Source organism: Cydia strobilella, chromosome 9 (genome assembly GCF_947568885.1).
Source record: "Cydia strobilella chromosome 9, ilCydStro3.1, whole genome shotgun sequence".
Taxonomy (NCBI): Eukaryota; Metazoa; Arthropoda; class Insecta; order Lepidoptera; family Tortricidae; genus Cydia; species Cydia strobilella.
In genome coordinates, this window is record NC_086049.1 from 4,276,812 (window position 1) to 4,303,482 (window position 26,671).

The following is a 26,671-nucleotide window of genomic DNA, read 5'->3' on the forward strand; positions in this document are numbered from 1 at the left end:
ATTTCAAATCGATAGCTTAATTAGTTCTTGAGATATTTAGCAATGTGACAGACAGACAAGAGTCTCACCATAAGGGTTCCTTTTGTACCTTTTTGTTACGGCACCCTAATTAGTATTGATTGAACGATACTTCTGCCATAATAATGGTACTTATTCAAAATTTGCTTTTCTACTGACAAAGTTGTTTGACCGCCTATAAGTTATAATCATATTCATCGATTTAGCCTATAAAATGCCCTGTGGGTTTTGTAATAAAACAATATTGTATTTTGAGTATAAATATGTAAATTGATAAATTTATTCAATAGCACCATAATTAAGATAATTAGACTACAATACAACATCATTATTTCATAAGAAAACATGTCTAAATATATGAAAATTTAATTATGCAAAGTTTTTACAACAAAGTTAAAACTAGTACAAGTTTTGAATTTGCTAGATATATAAGTGCCTATCTAAAAAGCCTCTTTTATTTATTATTTTTATTATGCTTTATATCACTGTTGTAGTATTTATTAGAGATCTTGAACAAAACAATATATGACATAAAAAAATCTACAACCTAAAATATAAAAAGAACAGTCTTACATAATATATTGTGGCGTTTTCGCCGAGGATAAAGGAACATAAGAATAAAGATTGTAAAATATTAACGATGTCACTTTTAGTACGAATAAATAAATAAAAAGTTAAAACATTAGTTTATAATATTTTTAAGTATCTCTAACAGTTTACTCACCCTTATTGAATTGTTTATTATGTCGTTTTGTTATTCCTATCTATATCTAGAGACCAAAATACACATTGCAAAATTAATTTCACTTGGTAATGAATTATTCAAATGTATCCCCACCGAAAAATTATAACTGGTGTGAAACCTATTCTTAATGAAATACGCAACCCCTGATACATTCGAGAAGCTTACTGGGTTTAATTTCTTAATATATATCTAAGAGAACAGATGATTATAAAAATAAGGTGTAGCGTAATGTGGGGGCGGGGAGCGGAAAGATTTACCAAAAAAAAGTCGTAATTTTTTTTACCGCCACAAATTTAAAAGGAAGTGCCAAGGGCCGTATACCTTTTTGTAACAAAGGGGACTCTACGCAAAAAAATAACTATACTTTGGCAAGTATAATGTACATTATGTAGAGATGTAGTGCATAATTATTTTCCTTCGTATTTTCACGTAAACGTTCGAAAGTGTCTTGCTATTTCAGTCAGGCTCAGTACAAAAAGTACTGAGGTTGACTGAAGTAGCATGACAAATACGAACGTTTCCGAGAAAATACGAAGGAAAACAAGTATACACTACATCTGTAAGTATATAAGATATAGGCGCGAATGATTGTCCTCCCATAGAAAATTTGAATTTCGCGCCCTTTTTACTGACAAAGTGGGTTTGTATATATTTTGGGTTTTCATCTAGTTGGTACTGCCAGAAATCCAATTCAAATTCATTTTTATCGACAACCAAACAACCTTGTACTGGAAAACGTCAATATTATCATATCTTTGATTTCTGCAAATGCAAATTAGGTTGGACTTTGGAATTAAGTCGTCCGGCACATAGGAATAAAGTCCACTTTTACTTGTGATCTAAAACCACTTCTTCCCATCTTCCTTATTCAAACAACTACTCGTGACTCGCCCCTTGCCAACTGAAAGACCTAAATATTATAGTATGAATTTCATGAGGTGATTTTTTCGGCTTGGGCCCTAATCTGTTAAGCCTTTATAAAGCAGAGGGAATATTTTTCCCACCTGATTTTGAACTTTATTTCAAATTGATAGAGTTGAATTTTGCATAACTCCTGGCACCCTTATGCCACCCACCGTCATTTGACTTTTATTTCTCTGGCGTATAGGAACTAGGTCGACTTTTGCTTGTAATCTAAATCCACTTCTTCTCATTCTCCTTATTCAAGCAAGAACTCGACCCCTGCCAGCTAAAGGAGCTGTTATCCGTATCCCCATCGTCATTTGACTTTGATTTCTCCGGCACATAGGAATTGGGTCGACTTTTGTTCGCGCCGAGCATCGAGTGGCTGAGCCGGGACGCGTCGAAGTGGTAGCCCGCGTTGGAAGGTTTTCGGACCTCGTTTAGGTATTTCCACGTGTGACTGTCGCTCGGGTCCTCGGGCTTTGGACTGTACATCCACTCTGCAAATAATGAAATGAAATTAAGTACTGAAGCATTTTAAGAATGATATTCAAAGATACACATTCTGGATTACAACTTCGAAGCAATTTGAGTAAATCAGCACTGGCCAGGCTGAAGGCTGAGATACGCTCTCAACAAAAAGCACTCTGTATACAACAGAGTCAGTGCATGTCTATCAACTTGGAAATTATCAGACCCGCAACATTATCAAGGTCTTCAGCGTAGCTCAAATAGTTGCCAGACTTTTTGGCAGTGGGTGAAGCACATTGCTCGTAAAACCGGGGTCGCAGAGGCAATACAGAGTTCAATAGTTCTTGTGTGGAGATCTAAAACCGGAGGACGCATACACCAAAGGCCTTTAATAAGATGGATCTATGATTTGGTTGAGTTTGAAAGGAACCGTTGTATGAGAACACACGATTAGTCGTGGTAGGAGTTTTTGGTCTTTGTCTAGCATTGGACGTCTTTCAGCTGACTTTAACTCCCTAACCAAAATAAGTTTGCTGAACTAAATGACTTTAGAAAGATACAAGATCCGACATGCAGGTTCTGCCAGGAGTCAGAGGAGACTGCAATGCACATCCTCTGTTCCTGTGGACCACTAATGACAAAAAGAAGTACCTACTTAGGGCGGCACGTACTGCAACCCTATGAGGTACAGAACATTACGGCCCAAAGAATCTGGAATTTTCTGGGTTCAACGGGCATTAGTAATGAGCTTTAAAGGACCGTCACAATAGATCACTGTTTGGTCGACGTGACACTCAAAGGCCCACAACGCCCCAATAATAATAAAAATGACTTTACCTCCTTTGGAAACCTTTGCGATGGCATTGAGCAGGAAGTCCTTGTCCTTGGCTTGCAGCACCAGCATGTGGCGCAGTATTTCTACCATGGAGTGCTGCGCTTTAGCCTTGGCTCGCATGTAGTACACCAAAACACTGCACAGAAAACAATATATATAATTAATTATAGTCTACATTTAAGCGCTTTCCTGGTTGCATCCTAGCCCGGGGCAACTTTATGCTATGAAGCCCATAAATTTCCGCTGCCACTGGTTTACAAAGCGACCTTCTGACCTTCCGTCCCGGATGGGAAACCAGGCCTTATTGGGGTTAATTCGGTTTTCTCAAGATGTTTTTCTTTACCAAAGAGGAACTGCTAAAATATTAAATGATAGTTGTACAATCCATGGACACGGAGAACACAATCACGTAGTTGTCTATAAAAAAAATGTTTAATTCCTATTCCTAAACATCAAACATTTATTCAGCAAATAGGCCACAGGAGCACTTTTACATGTCAATTTTTACAAGCAATAAAATTAACCAAAAATTAACCAAAAAAAGTTAGATACTTTGTTAGAGATGTATCCAGTCTCTAAATGTCGAATTACACAAAAAAAAAAAACTAGTAAAAATATACAAACAACAGACAAGTACTAAAATTGTTTAGAGATGTAAGTCTCTAGGTGTCAGAGGTAAAATATAATTTAAAAAAACGATCATCAAATTGTCCTTAGAGGTGTAAAGGGTCTCCAAGACTTGAATAATATTGTGTCTATCTATGACTACATACCATAGCGTGAGGACCAGGAAACCGATGACGCCTGGACGCGTCAAGAAGACCAGTATGCTGCGCAAAGTAGGGCGCGTGGATAGTTTCAGAACGCCCTCCGTGAATACGGAGAACACTGTTTCATAGTTTTGGAACGGCCCGCAGGAGTGAGAGCTGGTGCTGTAACAAATTAGACATGTGTCGTTCACGAGTGAGTGATTTAAATGAACTATATCTTTTGATTTAACTCACTCTTCAACTCACTGATGATTTAACTCGCTCAGTAACTCATCTATCTCAGTGTTCCTTGCTCGCTCTTTCCCACTCATGATTCGAAAGAGCCGGCCGAGCGTGACGAGTGTGAGAGTGAGACGTTGTGAATAGGTTTCGGAGCGTTTCGGAAGAATTCGGAGGGTGTCGGGAAAACATGGCGGGATCGCATAGCGTGATTCGCCTTCTTGGTCGCACTAATGGCTGTGTGTATCTGATTGATTGACATCTCTCTCTACTCACTCGTAAACAACATAGTCACTGAGCGAAATAAGTGCTATATTGTTATGTTTTCATATAGAGGGTAGATGTAACCTAAGTCAGTCTGTGTTCGAACATTAAATGTAGCACATCAGTGTCCTAGAATTTGGAGTTTTCTTTGGAAACCTATGTCAAGACACAACAATTGGCGACGATATCGATATCTACGTGTGCAGAGAACGTTTTTTCAATAAATTAGTTGAAAAAAAATGGCTTCAACAAGTGCAAACGTAATGTTCGGCAGCAGTCTCAATTTTGACCATCGGATTCACGAATGGAGCATTTTCAAGAGCAAATTGTTTCAATTCTGTACTGTTAATGACATTAATGAAACATCGGACAAGTCACAAGTGAAACGGAGGGCCGTGTTATTGTCGGCTTTATCCGAAGATACCTACCGCATTCTTCGGGATTTAGTGGCACCAAAGGAGGTTGACGTCGCGGAATACAAGGTCTTGTTAGAACATCTTGACGCTCATTTCACGCCCAAGAAGAGTACTTTTGCGGAACGTTACACTTTCTACAAGGCTGAACAGCGTCCAAGTGAAGAATTGCCAGATTGGGCCGCGCGAGTGCGTAGCCTGGCCCAATACTGTGGTTTTAAATCGGAGCTAGACAATGTGTTACGTGACAGGTTCGTCTTAGGGTTGGAGAACGTGAAAGAAAAAGAAAAATTATTTGCCGAAAGCGTTGACACTTTGACGTTTAGCAAGGCTATAGAATTAGCGCAAAGTGTACGTTGTGCGAGATTAGCGTTGAAAAAAACGCAACAGTCGGTGCCCGAAACTCCAGTGTTTACCGTAAATACGTCGCGCACGCAACGTAACCCTCGTGCTAGTTTGGAAAGTTGTGAAGTTTGCGGCTACAAAAATCATGCTAAAGAACAGTGTCGTTTTATTAATTATACGTGTCAAAAGTGTAAACAGAAGGGACATTTAAAGAAAATGTGCAAGTCCAAAGTGCGAAGGAATTATTTTATAGCAGAGGAGGATAACGATATTATTCAAGGTGAGAGTGTTTACAATATTATAACAGTTAATGGTGAACCGATGATACAGATCGTCACGATAGCGGGCGAGCCTATTAGTTGCGAGATTGACAGTGGGAGCGCGGTATCATTATTGCCCCATAACATCTTCGATAGGTATTTCTCCAAGTACGAGTTAAAATCGCCAAAGGTCGTATTGAAGTGTTATAATAGAAGCAAATTGGCACTTAAAGGCACCGTTACCTTACCCGTCACTTATGATGGGGAAACTAACCAGGTTATGTTTTTTGTTAGTGCGGAGAGCGATAATCGACCTACTTTACTAGGGCGCGATTTTTTTAAGGCATTTAGTTTGCAAATTTGTAAACAAAGCGTTAACAATATAGTAGAAGATGACTTAGGTTCTAAAATTATGACTAAGTATTCTAAGTTATTCGCAGACGAACTCGGTTGTTTTAACAAATATAAAGTTACTCTCAAGGTTAAGCCGAATATGCCTCTAAAGTTTTTTAAGCCTCGCCCAGTGCCGTTGCCGTTGAAAGGTAAAGTAGAAGCGGAAATTCAGCGTTTAGTGGATTTAGGGATACTCGAGAAAGTAGATCACGCCGATGTCGCGACGCCGATAGTACCTGTATTGCGCGCCGACGGAAATATTAGGATTTGTGGGGACTATTCGGTTACGTTAAATAAGGCGTTATATGTTGACAACTACCCGGTTCCGCGTATTGAAGATTTGTTTGCTAGGCTATATGGAGGGGAAGAGTTCTCGAAACTCGACCTCTCTAGAGCGTATAATCAGCTGGAATTGGACGAGTCCCGAGACTTAACTTGTATAAACACCCATAAGGGCTTATTTCGTTATAACCGTTTAGTTTTTGGGCTCACAAATGCGCCGTATATATTTCAACAGACACTCGAAAGCGTACTCGGCGACATAGACGGAGTTTGTATATTTATTGACGACATACTGGTGACTGGTGAAAACCGTGAAATTCATATAAAAAGGCTCGAACAGGTTTTGAGTAGGTTAGAGGACGCCGGTCTACGACTAAAACGAGATAAGTGCGATCTATTTCAAAAATCTGTCGAGTATCTCGGTTTTATTATTGATAAACACGGGTTGCATAAGTCACCCAAGAAAGTGGAAGCTATTTTAAAGTGTGTACCTCCTAAGAATACTACCGAACTCAAGTCTTTCCTGGGCTTAGTTAATTATTACAGATGCTTTGTGCCCAACACGTCCAGCGTTTTAAAGCCTTTGTATTCGCTTCTAAGGAATGATGCAAAATGGGAGTGGACCAAACAGCAAGAAAAAGCGTTTAAAAGTATTAAGGAGGAGATGGGTTCCGAGAGGGTCCTCGCGCACTACAACCCCGAATTAGTGACGGTTGTGACAGCTGATGCTGGCCCCGCTGGCCTTGGGGCCATTTTATCGCAGACGCAGCCCTCTGGCGAAGAACGCGTGGTCGCTTACGCTTCTCGTTCCCTTTCAAAAGCAGAGTGTAACTACGCTCAAATACAAAAAGAGGCTGCGAGTTTGGTATTTGCGGTGAAAAAATTTCACCACTACTTGTATGGCCGCGACGTGCCATTTGTCCTACGCACGGACCACAAACCTCTTATTACTATTTTTGGCGATAAAAAGGGCATACCGGAAATGGCTGCAAATCGTTTACAGAGATACGCGTTGTTTTTGTCGAGTTACAACTTTAATATTGAGTACATAAAAAGCGAAGAAAATGTCGCGGATTTTCTTTCGCGTTCGATAGCCAGTTATTCTTCGACGGTTGAACAGAGTGATAGTCAACTCGTAGATATGTGTTTATACATAAATTATTTCACAGATAGCATGCTTAAACCGGTTACTTTGTCAGATGTGAGAGAGGCAACCACGTCTGATAGTATTCTTAATGAGGTCAGACAGTACATCATAAAAGGGTGGCCGCGTGTAACAAATGAAACGTTAAAACCATATTTTAATTGTAGACTTGAGCTTCACGTTGAAAATGGGTGTATTCTTAGGGGACACAAATTGATAATTCCACAGGAATTCCGGGAGCAAATTTTAGAGGAATTACATAGTTCTCATTTTGGTGTCGTCAAAACAAAGACTGAAGCGCGGTCACGAATGTGGTGGCCTGATATTGACAAACATATAGAACAAAAGATAGGCTCATGTAAAATCTGTAATGCGATGCGGAAGACCCCGCCCCGTTCCTCGCTCGCGGTGTGGCCATACCCTAAGCGTCCTTGGAGTCGTGTGCATATGGATATGTTTTCAATTGACGGGAAACAATATTTAGCTATAATCGATGCGCACTCAAAGTGGGTCGAATGTTTCCATATGCAATCAACGGACACAAAAGCGATCATTGATAGGCTAGTGGAGGTAAATAGTCGATTTGGGACAATGCATGTTTTAGTAACTGATAACGCGGCAAATTTTTGTTCCAAGGAATTGGATACCTATTGCTTAGCTAATGGCATAAAACATTTAACAAGTCCTCCTTACCATCCCCAATCGAACGGCCAATCAGAGAATAGTGTCGGTTTCCTAAAAAGGGGCATAAAAATAATAATGGCAAGTAGCAACAACACGGAGCCTATAACCAGGCGAATAGGTAAGCTATTATTTAATATAAGGAATTCCGTTCATTGCACAACCGGTTTTTCGCCTGCACAGCTGATGTTTGGCCGCCCGCTCCGTTGTCGTCTCGATCTGTTGCAGTCGGTGAGTTCAAACTCGACTGATAACGATTTGCTTAGTAACAAGTATGACTCACACTCATTTCCGATGATGTCGTTGTCCGCCGAAGCTAACCAAAATGTTTCTTTTAAACAGATCTCACAAATTAAGAACTATGGAGGGCGGCGGAAGGTGTGTTTTAAGGAAGGAGATCAGGTGTTAGTTAAACATATATTTAGTAACGGTAATAAGCACGTATGGAAGAAAGGTTGTATACAAAAAACAATAGGTAATATGTTATATTTAGTCCATATAATAGATTTAGATATCATTGTTAAGAAACATGTAGATCAATTACTGTTGTACAAGGGAAGTCAAACTGTGTGTACTACTAGTGATAACCAAAACATTTCAGAGCTGGAAATAACAATTAATGAGTCTTTATCTCCAGATCATGAACCAGTGGCACAACCAGCGATCGAAGGCCAGAGCCCTGAGTCAAGTTTACTCGAAATTGGGAATGAGTCGGATGAGCCTTGTCAATCGCTGGTACCGAGGGAAAGTGCACCCCCCGCCTCCGTAGTCTCGCCTGTTGCCAGGCCGGTGTCTGATGATGATGTTTTTATGGACTGTGGGACGGAGGGTACCGAGACCATCTTGGATCCTACGACGGATGCCGATCGTAATATCCGAGCCACTCGGAATCCTAACCCAGTTTATAAATGAGTACCGATGCCCATTTTAGTACATAAGTTTTCTAATGTATTTATTAGATTATTTTAATTTTAAGAAGCTTTCTTTGCTATTGGTGGAGGAATTGTTATGTTTTCATATAGAGGGTAGATGTAACCTAAGTCAGTCTGTGTTCGAACATTAAATGTAGCACATCAGTGTCCTAGAATTTGGAGTTTTCTTTGGAAACCTATGTCAAGACACAACATATATATATTCACCGCGAGCAAAAGATATGAATAAATCTTTTGAAAAAGAAATGAAATTAAAATGGTAGTTTGTAATTTTAAAATGCTTTTGAGAAGGAATTGACAGATAGAGACAACCCGTTGCAACTTATATATTATACTATATTATATATATTATATTATATATATAATATTATATATATTATATTATAAGTTTTAAATAAATAGTAATAATATAAATGTAATAAAAATAAGACCATACTTAGCGTACAATCTATTAGAGTGTAGATTAGGCTAAGTCTGTAGTTAAATTTGTAATTTCTTTATTTTGAAATAAACAGTTTTTTTTTTAAACTACCTACTTATTATTATCATCATAGTATATAACGTACCCTAGGAACAAGGTGCCGATGCCGAAGAGCGTGGAGAAGAGAGACATGGTCACCAACATGTACAGCACCGTTTGGGTCTGCGCGGCGCGCCAGATCTACACAAAAATATAAGTAAATTATTATACAGGGTGGCTAAAAAATAAGTGCATTCCCGTTGCCAGGGAGGTTTTCGGGTTATACTGAGCAACTTTTACTATGGGACCAACCACGAAATCGCGAAAAAAATTACCCTCCCATAGAAAATGGACCAGACAAAATGTATCTTATTCTTCTTCTTCTTCGCCTTGTCCTTTTCCCATTATTCCACCAGATAAAATGTATGAAACAGCCAAAATTTTTTTCGCGATTTCGGGGTTGGTCCTATGCTGTTGGCTGGTAAAAGTTGCAAATGGGGTAGCACGATCATTTGTGACTTTTGTATTGCTTTAACACAATGGGTCCCATACAGACATTTGATCCTCAAAACAAACCTAATCGACAGACACTATTAAAAAAAATTGTCAACTACCCTATTGTAGCTATATAAATAGTTAAGTCGGTCGGATCTACATGGAAGGGTGTATATGACGATGTATATAGTCGTCCATGTCGTGTCCGACAACGGCGACCTTTACAAACTCCTCTGATGAGCACGTATATGGCTCGACAATTACTACAAATAAAATATATTTTATTCTATTCTATTCTATAGTGTATACCTTTCTAGCCGGTTGGCACGCTCTCAAAGCGCACTCTCTCTTCACGTAGAACAGGCACAGGAACTTCAATGCGACAGCCACCACCAATAGAGGTGAGAATAGCATGCCGAACCATAGCACGCCTTGGTTGTAGATTATGGTAAGCGAGTTGAACACGATGCTGAACTCTAACGACCTACACACAAGGTTCAATCTACAATGGTAGGGTTATACCTTTCTAGCCGGCCGGAACGCTCTCAAAGCGCACTCTCTCTTCACGTAGAACAGGCACAGGAACTTAAATGCGACAGCCACCACCAATAGAGGTGAGAATAGCATGCCGAACCACAGCACGCCCTGGTTGTAGATTATGGTAAGCGAGTTGAACACGATGCTGAACTCTACGCCCTACACACAAGGTTCAATCTACAATGGTAGGGTTATACCTTTCTAGCCGGCTGGCACGCTCTCAAAGCGCATTCCCTCTTCACGTAGAACAGGCACAGGAACTTCAATGCGACAGCCACCACCAATAGAGGTGAGAATAGCATGCCGAACCACAGCACGCCTTGGTTGTAGATTATGGTAAGCGAGTTGAACACGATGTTGAACTCTACGCCCTTCGCACAAGGTTCAATCTACAATGGTAGGGTTATACCTTTCTAGCTGGCTGGCACGCTCTCAAAGCGCATTCCCTCTTCACGTAGAACAGGCACAGGAACTTCAATGCGACAGCCACCACCAATAGAGGTGAGAATAGCATGCCGAACCACAGCACGCCCTGGTTGTAGATTATGGTAAGCGAGTTGAACACGATGTTGAACTCTGGCGCTCTTGACTTTGGGTTCAATCTGCAATGAAAGGTGCTTTTTAAAATACATACGTGGTGTGTAGGTAACATCACACCAAATCGTGTAACACGATCATTCGATCTATCAAAGTTAGGTATAGGTATGGGCACTAGAGTTGAAGACACACAAACGACAACAAATTCATGTTCACAGGGCGTTTATGAAATTAGTGTTCTCTTTTCGTACAGATAGCAGGTCGCACCAACAACTGCAAGATGGACCAAAAAGTGTCTTAAAGGTTTTTTTTTTAGCTTAATATCGTGCGCATAAGTCACATTCACTCATTCATTCGATACTTTTATTGCAATTATTACTCTATGTAGCTGTGTGTGTAAACATTCACCTCAACTCTCCTGAAGATACCTATAGGTATTTGTATTTGTGGTATTGTGCTATTGGCGGAAGTGGTCATGAAATACAAACTCAACTTAAAGAAATGCATCAGCTTAAACGACGGCTGAGTAAAAAAACAGATAAAAAAAGTATTTAAAAGAACAAAAGAAATAAAACTTACTTAAAAATTAAAGCTCTTAAAAACTCAATAACTGGCAGCACTACTAGCGATATTATCGCGTCTAGCAACACCAGCCGATACGCTTCTTGGCCGAACGACGTCTCCCAGCACTGGTCGAAAAAAAACAAAAAAAACATAATGAAAAACCAAAAACGAAATTTTATCTTTTGAAAATTTTTAGAGTAGCTCACACAATAGCAAGAATGTTAGAAGTTTAAAAAATTGTACCCAAGCCCAGTTATAAAAAAAAATCGTATAGGTAGGCTAAAGTCACAGTAAGTCAGAATTTGAAACTTCTTCAGTGTTTACGGCCTATATACTTACTTTACTCTTTGGCTTACGGTCCACATTTCCCGAAAGCCCAATCTAATTTGAACCTTAAATCGTAATGGTGAAGTTGAAATTCTTATGGCGCGTACAGGTCGATTCACGAAAGCTGGCACGAATGGTATGAAAGAAACTTTCATTGTATGAGTGACACCTGTATCGGTATACAGTCAGAGCCACCATTTTATTGGTTAATGTGATACATCACATAGATATTTACATTCAATCATTCATTCCAGCTTTCGTGAATAGACCTGTCTGTGGTCGATAAATCGTACTATGCCCGGAAAAGGGTTAAATGGCAACGCCACACCTGCACCAGCACGCAACGCGCTCGCGACCATTATTGCAGCCATTTAAATATGCAACTTAAACACTGTATCGAAGGTTGAAATTCCCTTAACTCTAATAAAATGTGCCCTGAATAGGATATACTACTATTCAAATCAGTTTCTTTTTTGGAACTCAAAACGATTTGCTAATAACGTTACAGTCAACTCACCTACTTTTTATATTTCTATTCGAATTTTTAAATAGAACTTGTGTTTAAAAATAACTGCTATCTATGTTTTTCTAATAATTATATGGTGTTTTTTTAATTACATGCATGGTGTGAAATAATTTATTTTAAATACAGTCCCTTACCTTACAGTACTTTATTCAGCCGGTTGATGTTAAACGTAAAATGGCAAAACTACTGTATTTTCTTCTGTTTCTTCAAGTAACTTCTTTGCACTAGTTAAACTACATTCATGTGATTTTCTTGTATAATAATTATTTATTACAACTTTCTCCGGTATTAGTACTCACAGCAGCTCCAGAGTTAGACCAGTAGTATAGCAGCAACATCAGAGTACCGATGTCCAAGAAACACGTTCGTGCTAACGTCACGTACACGGCGGTTCTGGGCTTGTAGTATTCTAACCTGTTCAAATAAAAATATGGTTTATATTCAAGTACAAGTATGTATAATGTAAATGACCTACTCATCACCTTTTCTTAAGAATAATTGAGGTTGAAATTGAATCTAATTACCAAATATGGAGTTTGGACAAATGAACACACTAAAGTTAATGTTATTCACTAGAAAGTAGAGAGTCATCAGAAAGCAATCAACATTTTAATTTATTCTCATGCGATTAAACGGGTGAATAACCTTACGGGCCTTATACCAAACAAAGATTTTATTTATTTATTAGTCTCAAATACATATTATAGTCAAAAGAATCAGTCCGCTCTTCATTGTTTCCCATAAAGTTTTAAGTCAATAATGTATTGTTTGTCCGCATTTTCGTTAGTCATAATTTGATTTTTCTCAGAAACGCGTAACTTTTCAGGATTGCCATAAAACAAACCTAATCTAACCTATATATAGGACAACCTTACGAAAATCCTGAAAAGTTTCAGAATTATGACTAATTATAATCTGACAATCATTACTTTCAATAATTATGTCAAACAAAGGGACCCCCGCATACTAACTTGACAGCCAAAAAACAGAGGACACACAGTTACCGCCACAGCCACTTCCCTATGTAATAATTTCCTCTCCCTTTGAAGTAGCAGCAGGAATCCGTGCTCTAGGATTATCAAACTATCAACCTTAGCAAAAGGATAATAAAGTCTACATTTGACAACTCACTTGACGACCAAAGCGAAAAACAGTGGGCAAATAGTGACCGCTACAGTAACTCCCAAAGACACCAGTATCTCCCAATGTGCCAATTTGCTCTCCCTCTGTAGAAGCAGTAAGAATCCGTACTCCACCCCGACTATGAACGCTAATACGAGGGCGGTAACGACTATATTCGCTAGTCGTTGGCCGAAACGTGTGCAGAAGGACTTTGAGGTTCGCTTCCTGTTTTGTTCGTTGAGGAGTTCCTGAAAAAAAAATCGGTAAAAAACCACAGGTTAGTATGTGTGGTTTCTTTTCAAGGTTCAATATTTCAGAAAAAAAAAAGAACGCGTTTTCAAGTCCCTACTTCACTTAGGGCCACTTGCACCATACAGTAACCCGGGGTTCGGTTAAACCTGGAGTTGCCATGGTTACCAATACAATTTGCCACTGGGTTTATTTAACGGTTAACGGTTTAACCCCGGGTTAGTGGGCAGGTGCAAGTGGCGCTTGTAATGGTTACCTTAAACTCGTTATATATGCTGTTGGCGTGCAGCGCCTTGGCCGTGCGCGTGGTGATACCGAAGTCCCAGCTGCAGAATACCTTTAATAGTACATTTGCATATTACCATAGAGAAATAAGTAAGCATGAAGTATGGAGTGCTCACTCCATAAAAAGATATAAACCTACTTATTAGCAATACGTTTTACCATACCTCCCATCCAAACTTTTATTAAGTAAGAAAACTCATGTATGGAGTAAGCACTCTATGCTTACCTATTTCTCTATGATATTCATATTCGTGGCCATTTAATGACTGAATAGGGAGTATTACTGCAATGTTCTGCCAGCAGAGTGCAGCACTAGCCCGTTTAGTAAACCGTAGAGTAACTTATACATACTGTGCCTTTAACAGTTCCAAGGCGGATTGTTTACAGAGGACCCACCGGGAAACGCGATTCCGAAATTTCGCTATCTGCCTCTTTATCGCTCGAATATGCAAGTGTCAGAAATGTTAGTTAACGAAATTTCGATTTTCTTGTTTTGCGATAGACCCTAAGATGTAGTGGCGCCCCCTGCGCAGAGTTTTGCGTAATATTCCCTATTGATTCGAAATGTGCCCAAGCATGTGTCAAAATGACTAAAACTTCGTAAATAAACCTATTTGCCAGGGATATTATAAATTAAACCTAATATAGGTACATGCAGTGCCGGCCCGAGTCCTGGGTAGAGCGAAATCGGGTTTTGGCGCCCTTCGTTGGAGCTTTTTGCCCAAAAGCAAAACGAACCGTATTTTGGGCCCGCGTTACACTCGCGTCTTTTAAAACTCATTATTTTTTCTCATTTGCCATTTTGGCGCCCCCCTTGCCATCCGGCGCCTAGAGCGGCCGCTCCACTCGCTCTACCCTAGATCCGGCCCTGGGTACATGTGAAAGTACTTCAAACTTGTAACAAGAAGATACTCGAAAAGTTACCTTGCTAGCAAACACATGTCTCATGCCACCGATCCGCGCCGTCTCTATGAAATTCCGTCGATATGACAACGCGGTTCTATAACAAAACAAAATAAACCTTTAACATAAGATTATATTTTTAGTATTTCGGATCTTTGGGATTTGAAACATGCGTCCAGATCTGGATATCGCCATAAATGAGTCATTTCACTTCCACGATATTCAGGGGCGAATAGGGTATTACTGCAAATGTTCTGCCGCCAGAGTGCAGCACTAGCCCCTTTAGTAAACCATAGAATAACTTATACATACTGTACCTTGAACAGGTTTTTGACAAGTTTTCAGAGATAATAAAATATGACATTGATGCATCAAGGCGGTTTGTTTACAGAGGACCTGCCGGGGAACGCGAATCCGACATTTCGCTATCTGCCTCTTTATCGCTCGAATATGGAAGAGTGACAGAGATGTTAGATAACGACATTTCGATTTTCTTCTTTCGCGATAGACCCTCAGATTGTGGTAGTGGCGCCCCCTGCGCACAGTTTCGGGTAATTAGTCCCTATTATAGACAAAAAAGCGGCCAAGTGCGAGTCGGACTCGCCCACCGAGGGTTCCGTACTTTTTTAGTGTTTGTTGTTATAGCGGCAACAGAAATACATAATTGGTGAAGATTTCAACTTTCTAGCTATTACGGTTGATGAGATACAGCCTGGAGGAGACAGACAGACGGACAGAGGAGTCTTAGTAATAGGGTTCCGTTTTTACCCTTTGGGTACGGAACCCTAAAAAAGCAACATACCTGTAGCACAGCAGCGCAAAGAACATGATATACAGGCACAGCATGGTGAAGAAGTAGGCGAGCGGCATGCTGTAGCCCGGCGCCGCCACGTCGCTGGTGTGGTAGTGGCCGTAGAACAGTAGGGACTCTTCCAACGCACCCTGGAAATAAACAATAAGGTTTGCTAAACACTGATTTAAACTTTCACGATTTTTACTCATTATTATTCACAACGACGGGACTTAATCGCGTAAAATAAGTCCCGTCGTTGTGAATAATAATAAACAATAAGGGTCGGCAACGCGCATGTAACATATCTGGTCTTACAGGCGTCTATAGGCTACGGTGACTGCTTACCATCAGGCAGGCTGTATGCTTGTTTGCCACCGACGTGGTATAAAACAATAATAAATGACAGAAGTATGTATATATGCGAGTATTCCAGAATGAAGACTAAAATCTTTAAACAAATAATATGTTTCGTAAGACACAACTGCTAATAAGCAAAAAGAGACAAAACGTCATTAACCTAAATTGTTAAAATCCAGAAAACTTATATCTTCATCTCATCATGCAATATCTGAGGCACAACCACGAAAACCACTATTATAACGGCTAGTAGTATATCCACCATGAACAACCATCTTAGAAAGTAAAAGTAGGTGTCCAGGTTGGTGTTTTTTTCAATAATGAAGTCCAGAAAACTCATATCTTTAGACCCACTTCTCGTCCCATCATGCAAAATCTAAGGCAATACTACGAAAGCCACCAGCATAACAGCTAGTTACGCATCCAGCATAAAGAGTGATCTTAGAAAGTAGAGTATCTCTTACCTATTCGCTGGCAAAGTCCAGGAAACTCATCCTTAATCCCACTCCTTGTTTCATTATGCAAAATCTGAGGCACTACTACGAAAGTCACCAGCATAACAGCCAGCAAAGCATCCAGCATGAACAACCAACGCAGGAAGTAGAAGTAGGCCCCGACGGCCGAGCCGAAGTGGCGCTCGGTGGAGCGGATGGGCTCGTACCAGAGCTCTATGAAGAAGATGAAGTATAAACCCAAGTGTTACTAACCTTTCCACTGACAAAGTCCAGAAAACTCATATTCTTAGTTACACGCCTTGTTTCGTCATGCAATAACTGAGGCACTGCTACAAAAGCGACCAGCATCACGGCCAGCAATGCATCCAGCATGAACAGCCATCGTAGGAAGTAGAAGTAGGAGCCGACGGCCGAGCCGAAGTGGCCCTCGATGGAGCGGATGGGCTCGTACCAGAGCTCTATGGAGAAGATGAAGTATAAACCCAAGTGTTACTAACCTTTCCACTGACAAAGTCCAGAAAACTCATATTCTTAATTACACGCCTTGTTTCGTCATGCAATAACTGAGGCACTACTACAAAAGCGACCAGCATAACGGCCAGCAAAGCATCCAGCATGAACAGCCATCGTAGGAAGTAGAAGTAGAACCCGACGGCCGAGACGAAGTGGCCCTCGATGGAGCGGATGGGCTCATACCAGAGCTCTATGGAGAAGATGAAGTATAAACCCAAGTGTTACTAACCTTTCCATTGACAAAGTCCAGAAAACTCATATTCTTAATTACACGCCTTGTTTCGTCATGCAATAACTGAGGCACTACTACAAAAGCGACCAGCATAACGGCCAGCAAAGCATCCAGCATGAACAGCCATCGTAGGAAGTAGAAGTAGGACCCGACGGCCGAGACGAAGTGGCCCTCGATGGAGCGGATGGGCTCGTACCAGAGCTCTATGGAGAAGATGAAGTATAAACCCAAGTGTTACTAACCTTTCCATTGACAAAGTCCAGAAAACAATTATTCTTAATTACACGCCTTGTTTCGTCATGCAATAACTGAGGCACTAGTACAAAAGCGACCAGCAAAACGGCCAGCAAAGCATCCAGCATGAACAGCCATCGTAGGAAGTAGAAGAAGGACCCGACGGCCGAGACGAAGTGGCCCTCGATGGAGCGGATGGGCTCGTACCAGAGCTCTATGGAGAAGATGAAGTATAAACCCAAGTGTTACTAACCTTTCCACTGACAAAGTCCAGAAAACTCATATTCTTAGTTACACGCCTTGTTTCGTCATGCAATAACTGAGGCACTACTACAAAAGCGACCAGCATAACGGCCAGCAAAGCATCCAGCATGAACAGCCATCGTAGGAAGTAGAAGTAGGACCCGACGGCCGAGCCGAAGTGGCCCTCGATGGAGCGGATGGGCTCGTACCAAAGCTCGATCGAGAAGATGAAGTCACGGAAACGATCGCGTGTCTGTGAACAAATATTAATGTTAATTAATAACTTATTAATAATAAGTTACAAAACAACATTTAACAAAAAAGAACCATTATCAGAAGTTACTACAAAATTATAGCCAAATCACTATGAAATGAAATTAAAATAAAGTTATTTATTTCAGGTCAAGTCCCAAATTATGTGTGTTACATGCTGGGTAAGGCTGGGTAAATAAATACTAATTATAAATAGATAGGTATGCCTATACAACTTGATGAGATCCCTCGATTACTCCTATTATCAAATACTGATCTGATAACAATGGGCTGAACTGTGAAGTATACATTTAAACAAAAAAAATATGTTCTAAATCTAATTATATAAAATTATTACATAGAATTAAAGAAGCGGTGTTTACGATATTTATGGCCTGTTTCACAATGTCCAAGTAAAGTCCTGAATAAGCTACTTGCCACTTATCTGACGAATAAAGTCATCGTTGGCGTTTCACAATCTCCAAATAAGCTTTATCTGCTGGATAAAGTGCTTTTTTTGTAGGAAATTTTATCTGGCAGTTAATTTATTTGTTAATTAGTTATCCAATACTTTAGTTGGACATTCTGAAACAGGCCCTTAAGTTCGCCCGCTAATTCTGACGCCCTTGGCTTGGCTCCTACGCGTCTGCGCCGTTCACCCTCCCGCTTCCTCAACCCGAAATTCCCCAAACTTAATGCGCGAACTTGGTGGAAAAGATCTGTCTTATTGACAAGTTTTATTTTTGTTTGATTTTAACGTTTAGATTTATTAACCCAATGAGCCTCAATGATTTTATCACCACGAAAATTACAATTTAAAGATTAGACTTATATTGACCGGGATATAGATCGTGATTACCTTTTGAATTGTTTATGAGCTCCAGATATTTCGACGCAGTTACATGCATCATGTTCACGGGTGACTGAAGATGGTGGGTGTCAAAGTTGTGTAGACCGCGCTCGGTCTATCCTCATTCTTGCGCGTCGGCTGCGTTCACTTTCAACGTTACCATCGGTCGCATTCACACTCATTGGTCCGGTCGCGTTCACGCTCGTTGGACTGCGTCGAAATATCGGGAGCTCATAAACAATTCAAAAGGTAATCACGGTCTATATCCCGGTCAATATAAGTCTAGTGAAACTAACCGTGAATTATTCAAAACTCTATTTGAAAGATTATCTCAAAGGTGCAGCGCAAGGCCGCACTGGCAGGATCGCCATGTAAGGTGTGGCGTCAATGATACAACTGTTGGTGTCTAAATACGAATATATTCTGTTAAAATAACGCGTACATGCTATTATATACTACAGCTACGTACATGTGGTGGTGAGGCATAGTACACACACTACGAAGGTTATTCCAATGAACGAAAATTTGAGAAACTCACCCTTTTCCATAAAAAGCTCATCCTGTACTTGAACCGCTTGCAGAGAGAGATGGGCTTGCTTTTGGATCGGAGACTGACCGAGGCTGAGAGCTTGGCTCTGACGTGGCGTTTCATAGTCAAGCCTTGTGGCAAATCTCGCAGGGCTTCCCTGGAATTAACAACTTTTGTTAAGCTTTTATATAACCATGGAGATGAACATTCACTTCTATACAATTCTGCGTGTCTCATCATTGTCATTGATGACCCTATTTATTATTTGTATTTTAGTTATGCAACGTAGCTCGATTTGCCATGACGCGGTTACAGGAAAAAACCGGCCAAGTGCGAGTCGGACTTGCGCACCGAGGGTTCCGTACTTTTTAGTATTTGTTGTTATAGCGGCAACAGAAATACATCATCTGTGAAAATTTCAACTGTCTAGCTATCACGGTTCATGAGATACAGCCTGGTGACAGACAGACGGACAGTGGAGTCTTAGTAATTGGGTCCCGTTTTTACCCTTTGGGTACGGAACCCTAAAAACCACCTGTGCAGCTCCTTATACAGTCGCCATCAGATATATCGGAGCGGCCAAGGTGCTCACAAATATCTGAACACGCCTCTATTGTCAAGGCGCTAGAGTGCGTGTTCAGATATTTTTAAGCACCTCGGCAGCTCCGATATATTTAATGGCGACTATACACAATGCGTTTTTTTCGGAGTGGAAAATGCATTTACGCACCGTCCCCCCGGCCGCGGGAAGGCCATTGATGGGGGGGTGTGTGGGACTCGCCGCTCCTGTCCCCTCTCAGCTGGCGAGAGGGGAGGGAGAACTTGGCCCTACCCTACCCACTAAACCCACGGCGTTTCACCCTCTTTGCCGTTTGCTAGAGCGCCATGGGATCGAGTACACTTCACTCCACCATGGCGCCCCCCGGCAACCCCGGCTTGGTGCCAGGACACCCGCACAGAACCCAACCTACCTGCGCAATTCCTCGGCCTCAGGATTATCCTCCATAAGGCTGGAATGCTGTTCCATTTCACGCACGATGATATCGGCCTGCCGATCTGCCGAGTCGACCGCGTCGGCGGCTTCTTCGAGCAATGCATTGTGAGATGCATTGCGTTTAAGACGTATCGTGTCTGAAAATATAAAAAAAATTGACAAGGCACAGGTCCCTTAAATGTTTTCGAAGATCTTTAATGCCCTGTAACTTCGGTGACAATGCAAGGTACAATTGAGCAGACCTGACAAAGGACACGGGAACGTATATTTATACAGAACAGAGGCACAGAAACATATATAACTAATTTATAAATATAAAATATGATAATTCTTATAGTGATCCCCTACAAGGGGCATTATCATGACCAAGAATAAAAGGCAGTAAAGTAAACATTAACATAAACAACACAAAGAAACAAAAGAATAAGTACCTCTTATAAGTCCCTGCAGCTCAATCTCACTCACAGAAGTCACAGAGGTCACAGACTCATCCATTACTTCAAACATGGTAGCTATACAGTATTTGACTCAAGTCAACATCTTCCTAACATTGTCCCGGCATTTTTACCACGGCCCACTTGTTTTTAACTCAACTATTTAAGTTTTAACACAAACACTAGTATTAGAATACCTACTAAACAAAACACTACACAGCTTTAGAAAATGTAGGACATGATGTATATTAGATACAAACACTTTGGGAAACCCTGGTATTATGCTGTATTTCCTTACAATTAGTTAATCTGTTAGATAGGCTCGATTTTTTTTACATAAGAGGAAATTTATATACAATCAGGGATACTAAAAACTAGTTTTTTCTTTTAAAATTTGCTTTAAAAGTAAAAGTAAATAGCATACTATTTTACATTAATATAACTTCATATAAAAAATGGAAACAAGAGTGTATGTAACAGAACAGAGTATATGTGCAACTCGCCAGTCTTGTTTTCGAAGGCCAGTATCAGACTGTCTGAATCACACTAATTGTAATAATTAGGATAATCAGTGTTCATACTAAAAGCAACACTATTGACTGTCCAATTGTGGACCATATGTCTATAAAATAAGGTTCACAACTTGTCATTTAACATATGGCATAACTGGCATAAGCTGTAGTTAAGTGGTGAATCAATGTAATTTGAGCTGTTAATGATACTAATGGGTTTTAGGTCTTTAGAAAAAAGAGTTAACATAATTTATATGTCATTAGAAAATTATTTTGTTTAACTAGATCAGCAGTTCTCAAACTCTTTTGGTGACAGAACCCTTTTGGAAAGCAACATATTTAACGGAGCCCCAAATTATAAAAAAAACATGTGTCACTGTGGCCCAGATGTACCTATTTAATTTTAATACCTATAGAAGAGCTGATTTTTTTTCTTATTATTACAAGCATTCTCGCGGAGCCTCAACAGAGGCTTTGCGGAGCCCTAGGGGTCCGCGGAGCACACTTTGAGAATGGCTGAACTAGATTAAACAAAAATCACACACTAATGAAAAAGTGACTTAAGTCCACTGGTGGCCGAGGCGGGAATCGAACCCGACCAGGCGAGGCGTAGATTAAACTATACAGGTAACCAGTTTTTTAATGCCTACTTCAGGATATATAAATGAAAACATGTCCTAGTACTGAGCTCAAGCTTCATGTAAATGTGATTTTGGAGATTTTGTGATTTTTTATTCATTTTAATGTTAAGTATATTTTGTAAACAAACAGATTTTAATTGTGTGTGGCAATAAATGGTTTCTTATTCTTATTCATAAATGTAGGTACTTGCACTTTGTTGAATGGATGATTGCCTTAAAAACATAATGTCTTCTTTTCTTAGTAAAACATCACCAATTTCACCATTTACTTAAAAAAAATTATATGATAGGTTATTTGAGTTTTGAATGATTCACAGTTAGTTTCACTAGACTTATATTGACCCGGATATAGACCCAGGGAAGGTAATCGCGGTCTATATCCCGGTCAATATAAGTCTAATGATAGGTTATGTCCTATAATGTAATAATTTTTTTAAAGATAGATATTAAAGATTCATACAAAATCTAATTACATATATCTAGTATCTGATAGTAATAAATAAAAATACTCACTGCCCGGCAGCTGCCTGGATGGCATGAAGTTGATGGCCACTTGTCTGGCTGCATTGTTGCGGAGAGAGAAGTTCCGGCGAGCACTCGGAGGCCGAGGCTCCATCTCCTCTATCTCATCTTCCATGTTGACTGTAAAATTATTTTGGAAAAAAATAATGTGCCTTTTCAATTTCATATACATGTTAGTGTTCTAGTAAGACAATACGAGTATTTTGACAATTAAGTTTATATCCTTAATCATCATCATATCAGCCCTTTATCACCCACTGCTGAGCATAGGCCTCTCTTCTAGTAAGACTTATCCGGGTCCTGGGCTAATCTCATCAGAAGTGACCCGCAATCTTCCGGATGTCGTCCACCCAACGAGCCGGGGCTATCCTTAATAGACCACCTGAAGATGTATAAGACTTCACTTCTTTGTACTTAATACAGAAATTGAAATTTTGCAGTATTTTTTTTTACTTATGTACCTAGTATATATATGGAATGATCGCAGCCACAGATTCCAGCACTTCACGCAACACACTAAACTAAAAACGAGATAGAATGTAATCAATAATGGACTTTTGTTATTATCGATGACGCGACTATACTTCATAAATAGCAATCATAGATAGGTTTAATAACATACCTAATGACTATGATAAGTTATCTTATCGTAGAACAAATGAGTAAATTATAAATATATTGTCAGGTGGGGTAAGAAACACCGGGGCAAGGGAAAGACTTGTATGGAATCTTCATACTGTTTCTCTTGCCCCAAGCAACATAAAGTAAGTAACTTATCCAACTTATGTAAAAATAGGAACAATACAACGTAGGTGTTTCATTCAAATAGTCACCTACCTTGTACGCAGTCGGACCTTTGATTGGGCCGATCGTATAGTGGTCTGTAATCTTAATAAGAAGTTTTTATTGCATTTTCAGGACACCTTTTTCGATAAATCTACATTATTTTATTATTGTAGGTTATAAATAAAATAAATAAACAAAAGGGGCGGAGCATATGATAATGAAGTTGCGTACGTTTGGCAAGATTGTCATAGTCAGATAAGTCAGATGTCAGCTCAGAATAATGACTAAAGCATAGAAGTCGGGCAAAAATGCTTCGCAAATATGTATACCCGTACTTTACTTCCTTACGAATTAGATAATGTGCCGAAAAGAGATGCATATATGCTTGTTATTTCTCATTTACGTACGGTGTCATAAGTTTGATAATTTGCTAGGGATGTGACTGTGTCGACTTTTTATATCGATAAATTATGCATAAGTTTATGTGCCGTGTAAAAGAATAATCACGAAATTGGCAAATTGATAATAGTCTGGCTAATGAAAGTTGAACCTGAAAAAACGCGGCAATTTCAAGAAATCTGTAGCAGGCGGCTCGTTGAAATGAAATGAAATGCGTGGAATACAAGGATTGCATAACTTTTATACTTTTTATAATTTTCATATTCTAAAAATCATTAAAAAGTATAAAAATTATGCATTCCTTGGAATCAAAGAGCCGCCTGATATGAGGATTAATGCATGTACCTAATATAGCTTTTTATCTCATTTGCAGTCTACCACTCAGAACCGTCTAACTATACCTCTCGTTTTCTTATCATTAGAAAGAAGGCGAGCGATCTTAACGTGTCGTTTTATCGAAAAATACTTTGAAAATAAGTCACAACAAATATAATATACGATCATTTACATACTTTTGCTTTCATAAGTAAAATATTGCTATATTTATAAAATAAACTTGTCAATAAAAAGACACGTGGAAATGGTTTACCGTTTTTTCTAATGCTAAAAGACTAAGTATAGTTTCTAGTCATGTACAGTCAGCTGCAGAGAAAAGGCACCCCCCCTGCATACAAAGTTCTGTAAATTAGTATGGACGTGGGGTACCTTTTCTCTGCAGCTGACTGTACCAAATAGGAAATGAAAAAAAAAAAACGTTCGTGTAATATATTTTTTTTTATTTAATAATAGGGAAAATTACGCGAAACTCGGCGTAGGTGGCGCCACTATCACAATCTGAGGGTCTATCGCGAAACAAGAAAATCAAACTTTCGTTATCTAACATCTCTCTCTCTCTTGCGTATTCGAGCGATAAAGAGGCAGCTAGATAACGAAATTTCGGATTCGAGTTTTCCGGTAGGTCCCCTGAAAACTTGTCAAAAACCTGTTAAGGGACAGTATGAATAAGTTACGATACGGTGCACTAAAGCTAGTGCTGCACTCTGGTGGCAGAACATTGCAGTAATATCCCCTATTCCTCGTCCTTTGGAAATCTGAAATAAAAAGTTGAGTTTTGTGACCAACAATATTAATAAAAGGAACATTCATCAATGATCATTAATGTCTTTTTTATTAGGGTTCCGTACCCAAAGGGGTTAAGACGGGACCCTATTACTAATACTTCGCTGTCCGTCTGTCTGTCACCAGGCTGTATCTCATGAACCGTGATAGCTAGACAGTTGAAATTTTCACAGATGATGTATTTCTGTTGCCGCTATAACAACAAATACTAAAAAGTACGGTCCCCTTGGTGCGCGCGTCCGACCCGCACTTGACCGGTTTTTAGTATTAAACTATAGTCTGGCAAACACAATCTGTCAGTAAGTAAGAACAAAGAAAACTATAGGTACAGTCGAAGGCAAAAATATCGATCCAGACAAATGGCTTAAAAATATGTGAACACGATTTTATTGTCTGAGCGTACACATATTTTTGAGACTTTGGGAATGTATATATATTTATGCCCTTGACTGTACTCATCAATTAAAATGAGACAGCCCTGGGCCAAACTATAAGAAAGCTGTAAATGTCGATAGGTTATTTATCTGAGGTCGATACATCACTATGCCAAAAATATAACCTTTCATACTTAGCAGAAAAGTTCGAAAATTTATGCAAAAATCTATATAGACTTGAATGCAAGTAATAATTACATAAACAATATATCGATTTCTATGTTTAGGGTCAGGTCCTATAAATTAATTTCTTCAAAATTGAACAAAACTCACCGATTAAAGGTTATCGGTTCGTGCGTATTTTCTTTTCTTCCTGTATGCGATTTACAGCCCTCGATCACACAAGACATTATCACAAAGGGAACTTCAAACCATTACAAATAAAAACTCAACACGTTTTCCAACAATCTTTCAGGAATAGCAAGAATATAATTAAAATAAACCAAGATGACCGCTGAAACATCCCGAAATATTTCAACTAAAATAATACGACTATGTCAAGTTGTTACAGTTGACACCTACCTGTGAAATAACGAACTTATATTTTATTTGGCTGGATTATATTATAGAACCACATAGGACCATTTGACATTTCCCTCAGTTCATCTTATGACAATACTGAAAAAAACGAAAGAACTTGCGGATTGTTGTCTCACTCACTCATAGACAAAAAGTAATAACGTGTTGTGAATACGATATCTTTTACCAAGCTTTTATTTTTGCCCGGCTTCTTTGCTTTAGTCATTATTCTGAGGATGTCAGATTCTCATTAGCATGGAGACTATACATATTATACTACTCTTTGAGACTATATACCATCTATACCATCCATACTCATTAGACTGCACAGCGCGCTCCAGACTACGCGGCGCGAAGCCGCGAACGCGAGTGTGGAGTCGATTTCGCTGATTAGCGAACTTGACTCCACACTCACGTTCGCGGCTTCGCGTCGCAATTCGCGCATGAGTGTGGAGGGCCATAAAGCGCTTGCAAGCGTTTATAGGCCGTAAAGCGTAACACACCGTCGCACCACACCAAGGTCATTGTGCGACGCATCCATAAGTAAGAGCGAGAACGTGATATCTCTTTCTCGCTCTTACTTATGGGTGAGATAGAGATCTTTATTTGCATACCAGTATGTTAATGACCTTGGTGCGGTGCGATGGTGTGGTACGAAATAACACCATCGCACCGCACCGCGACCTTGGAGCAGTTTTAGGAATAGGTAGTACTGACGTGGGCTTCCACACTATCGCACCGAACCGTCAAAACGGTGCGATCCTCCTTACAGACTGCCGCACACGTGCGCCAGTGTTGTCAATTATTTCCATGTTTTTCATAGATAAACGATATCTCTTTCTCGCTCTTACTTATGGGTACGTCGCACAATGACCTTGGTGCGGTGCGATGGTGTGTTAGGACTTTAATGTTCACAAAATACAAGTTTGACACTGTAGACAGAGAGAATCATACTATGTTTGTCTTACACTAGTACTAGCACCCAAAAGAAAAGGATGAGTATTGTTTTTTTTTGTTCTTATTTACTGACAATTTGGTTGACCAACTATAATAATGTTTCGGCAATTTGGCATTATTTAAGCTATAGTTTTAAACGATTTTTTTTTTGTTTTGTATTGTCTGTCATTGTCAATTGTCAAGTCCAATGATTTTATTCATCGGAGTTCATCATCA

At 39.6% G+C, this 26,671-nt stretch overlaps 2 protein-coding genes across 2 annotated transcripts; one reads left to right on the forward strand and one right to left on the reverse strand.

The window, feature by feature from the left end:
- Positions 1 to 334: 334 nt before the first annotated feature.
- LOC134744112 (transmembrane channel-like protein 3) lies at positions 335 to 23,247 on the reverse strand. The gene is made up of 16 exons (XM_063677806.1): positions 23,079 to 23,247; positions 22,233 to 22,361; positions 20,110 to 20,269; positions 19,148 to 19,295; positions 17,518 to 17,760; positions 15,483 to 15,622; positions 14,702 to 14,777; positions 13,749 to 13,829; positions 13,253 to 13,491; positions 12,421 to 12,535; positions 11,284 to 11,393; positions 10,577 to 10,769; positions 9,242 to 9,336; positions 3,746 to 3,904; positions 2,975 to 3,108; positions 335 to 2,166 (listed from the first exon to the last, which is right to left on the reverse strand). The coding sequence occupies exons 2-16, from the start codon at positions 22,354 to 22,356 to the stop codon at positions 1,898 to 1,900; spliced, it is 2,286 nt and encodes a 761-aa protein (XP_063533876.1). The 5' UTR covers positions 22,357 to 22,361; positions 23,079 to 23,247; the 3' UTR covers positions 335 to 1,897.
- On the forward strand, positions 4,281 to 8,830 carry LOC134744101 (uncharacterized). Its single transcript, XM_063677791.1, has 2 exons — positions 4,281 to 5,263; positions 8,086 to 8,830. Exons 1-2 carry the CDS (start codon positions 4,465 to 4,467, stop codon positions 8,097 to 8,099), a joined length of 813 nt encoding a protein of 270 aa, XP_063533861.1. The 5' UTR covers positions 4,281 to 4,464; the 3' UTR covers positions 8,100 to 8,830.
- Positions 23,248 to 26,671: the final 3,424 nt, after the last annotated feature.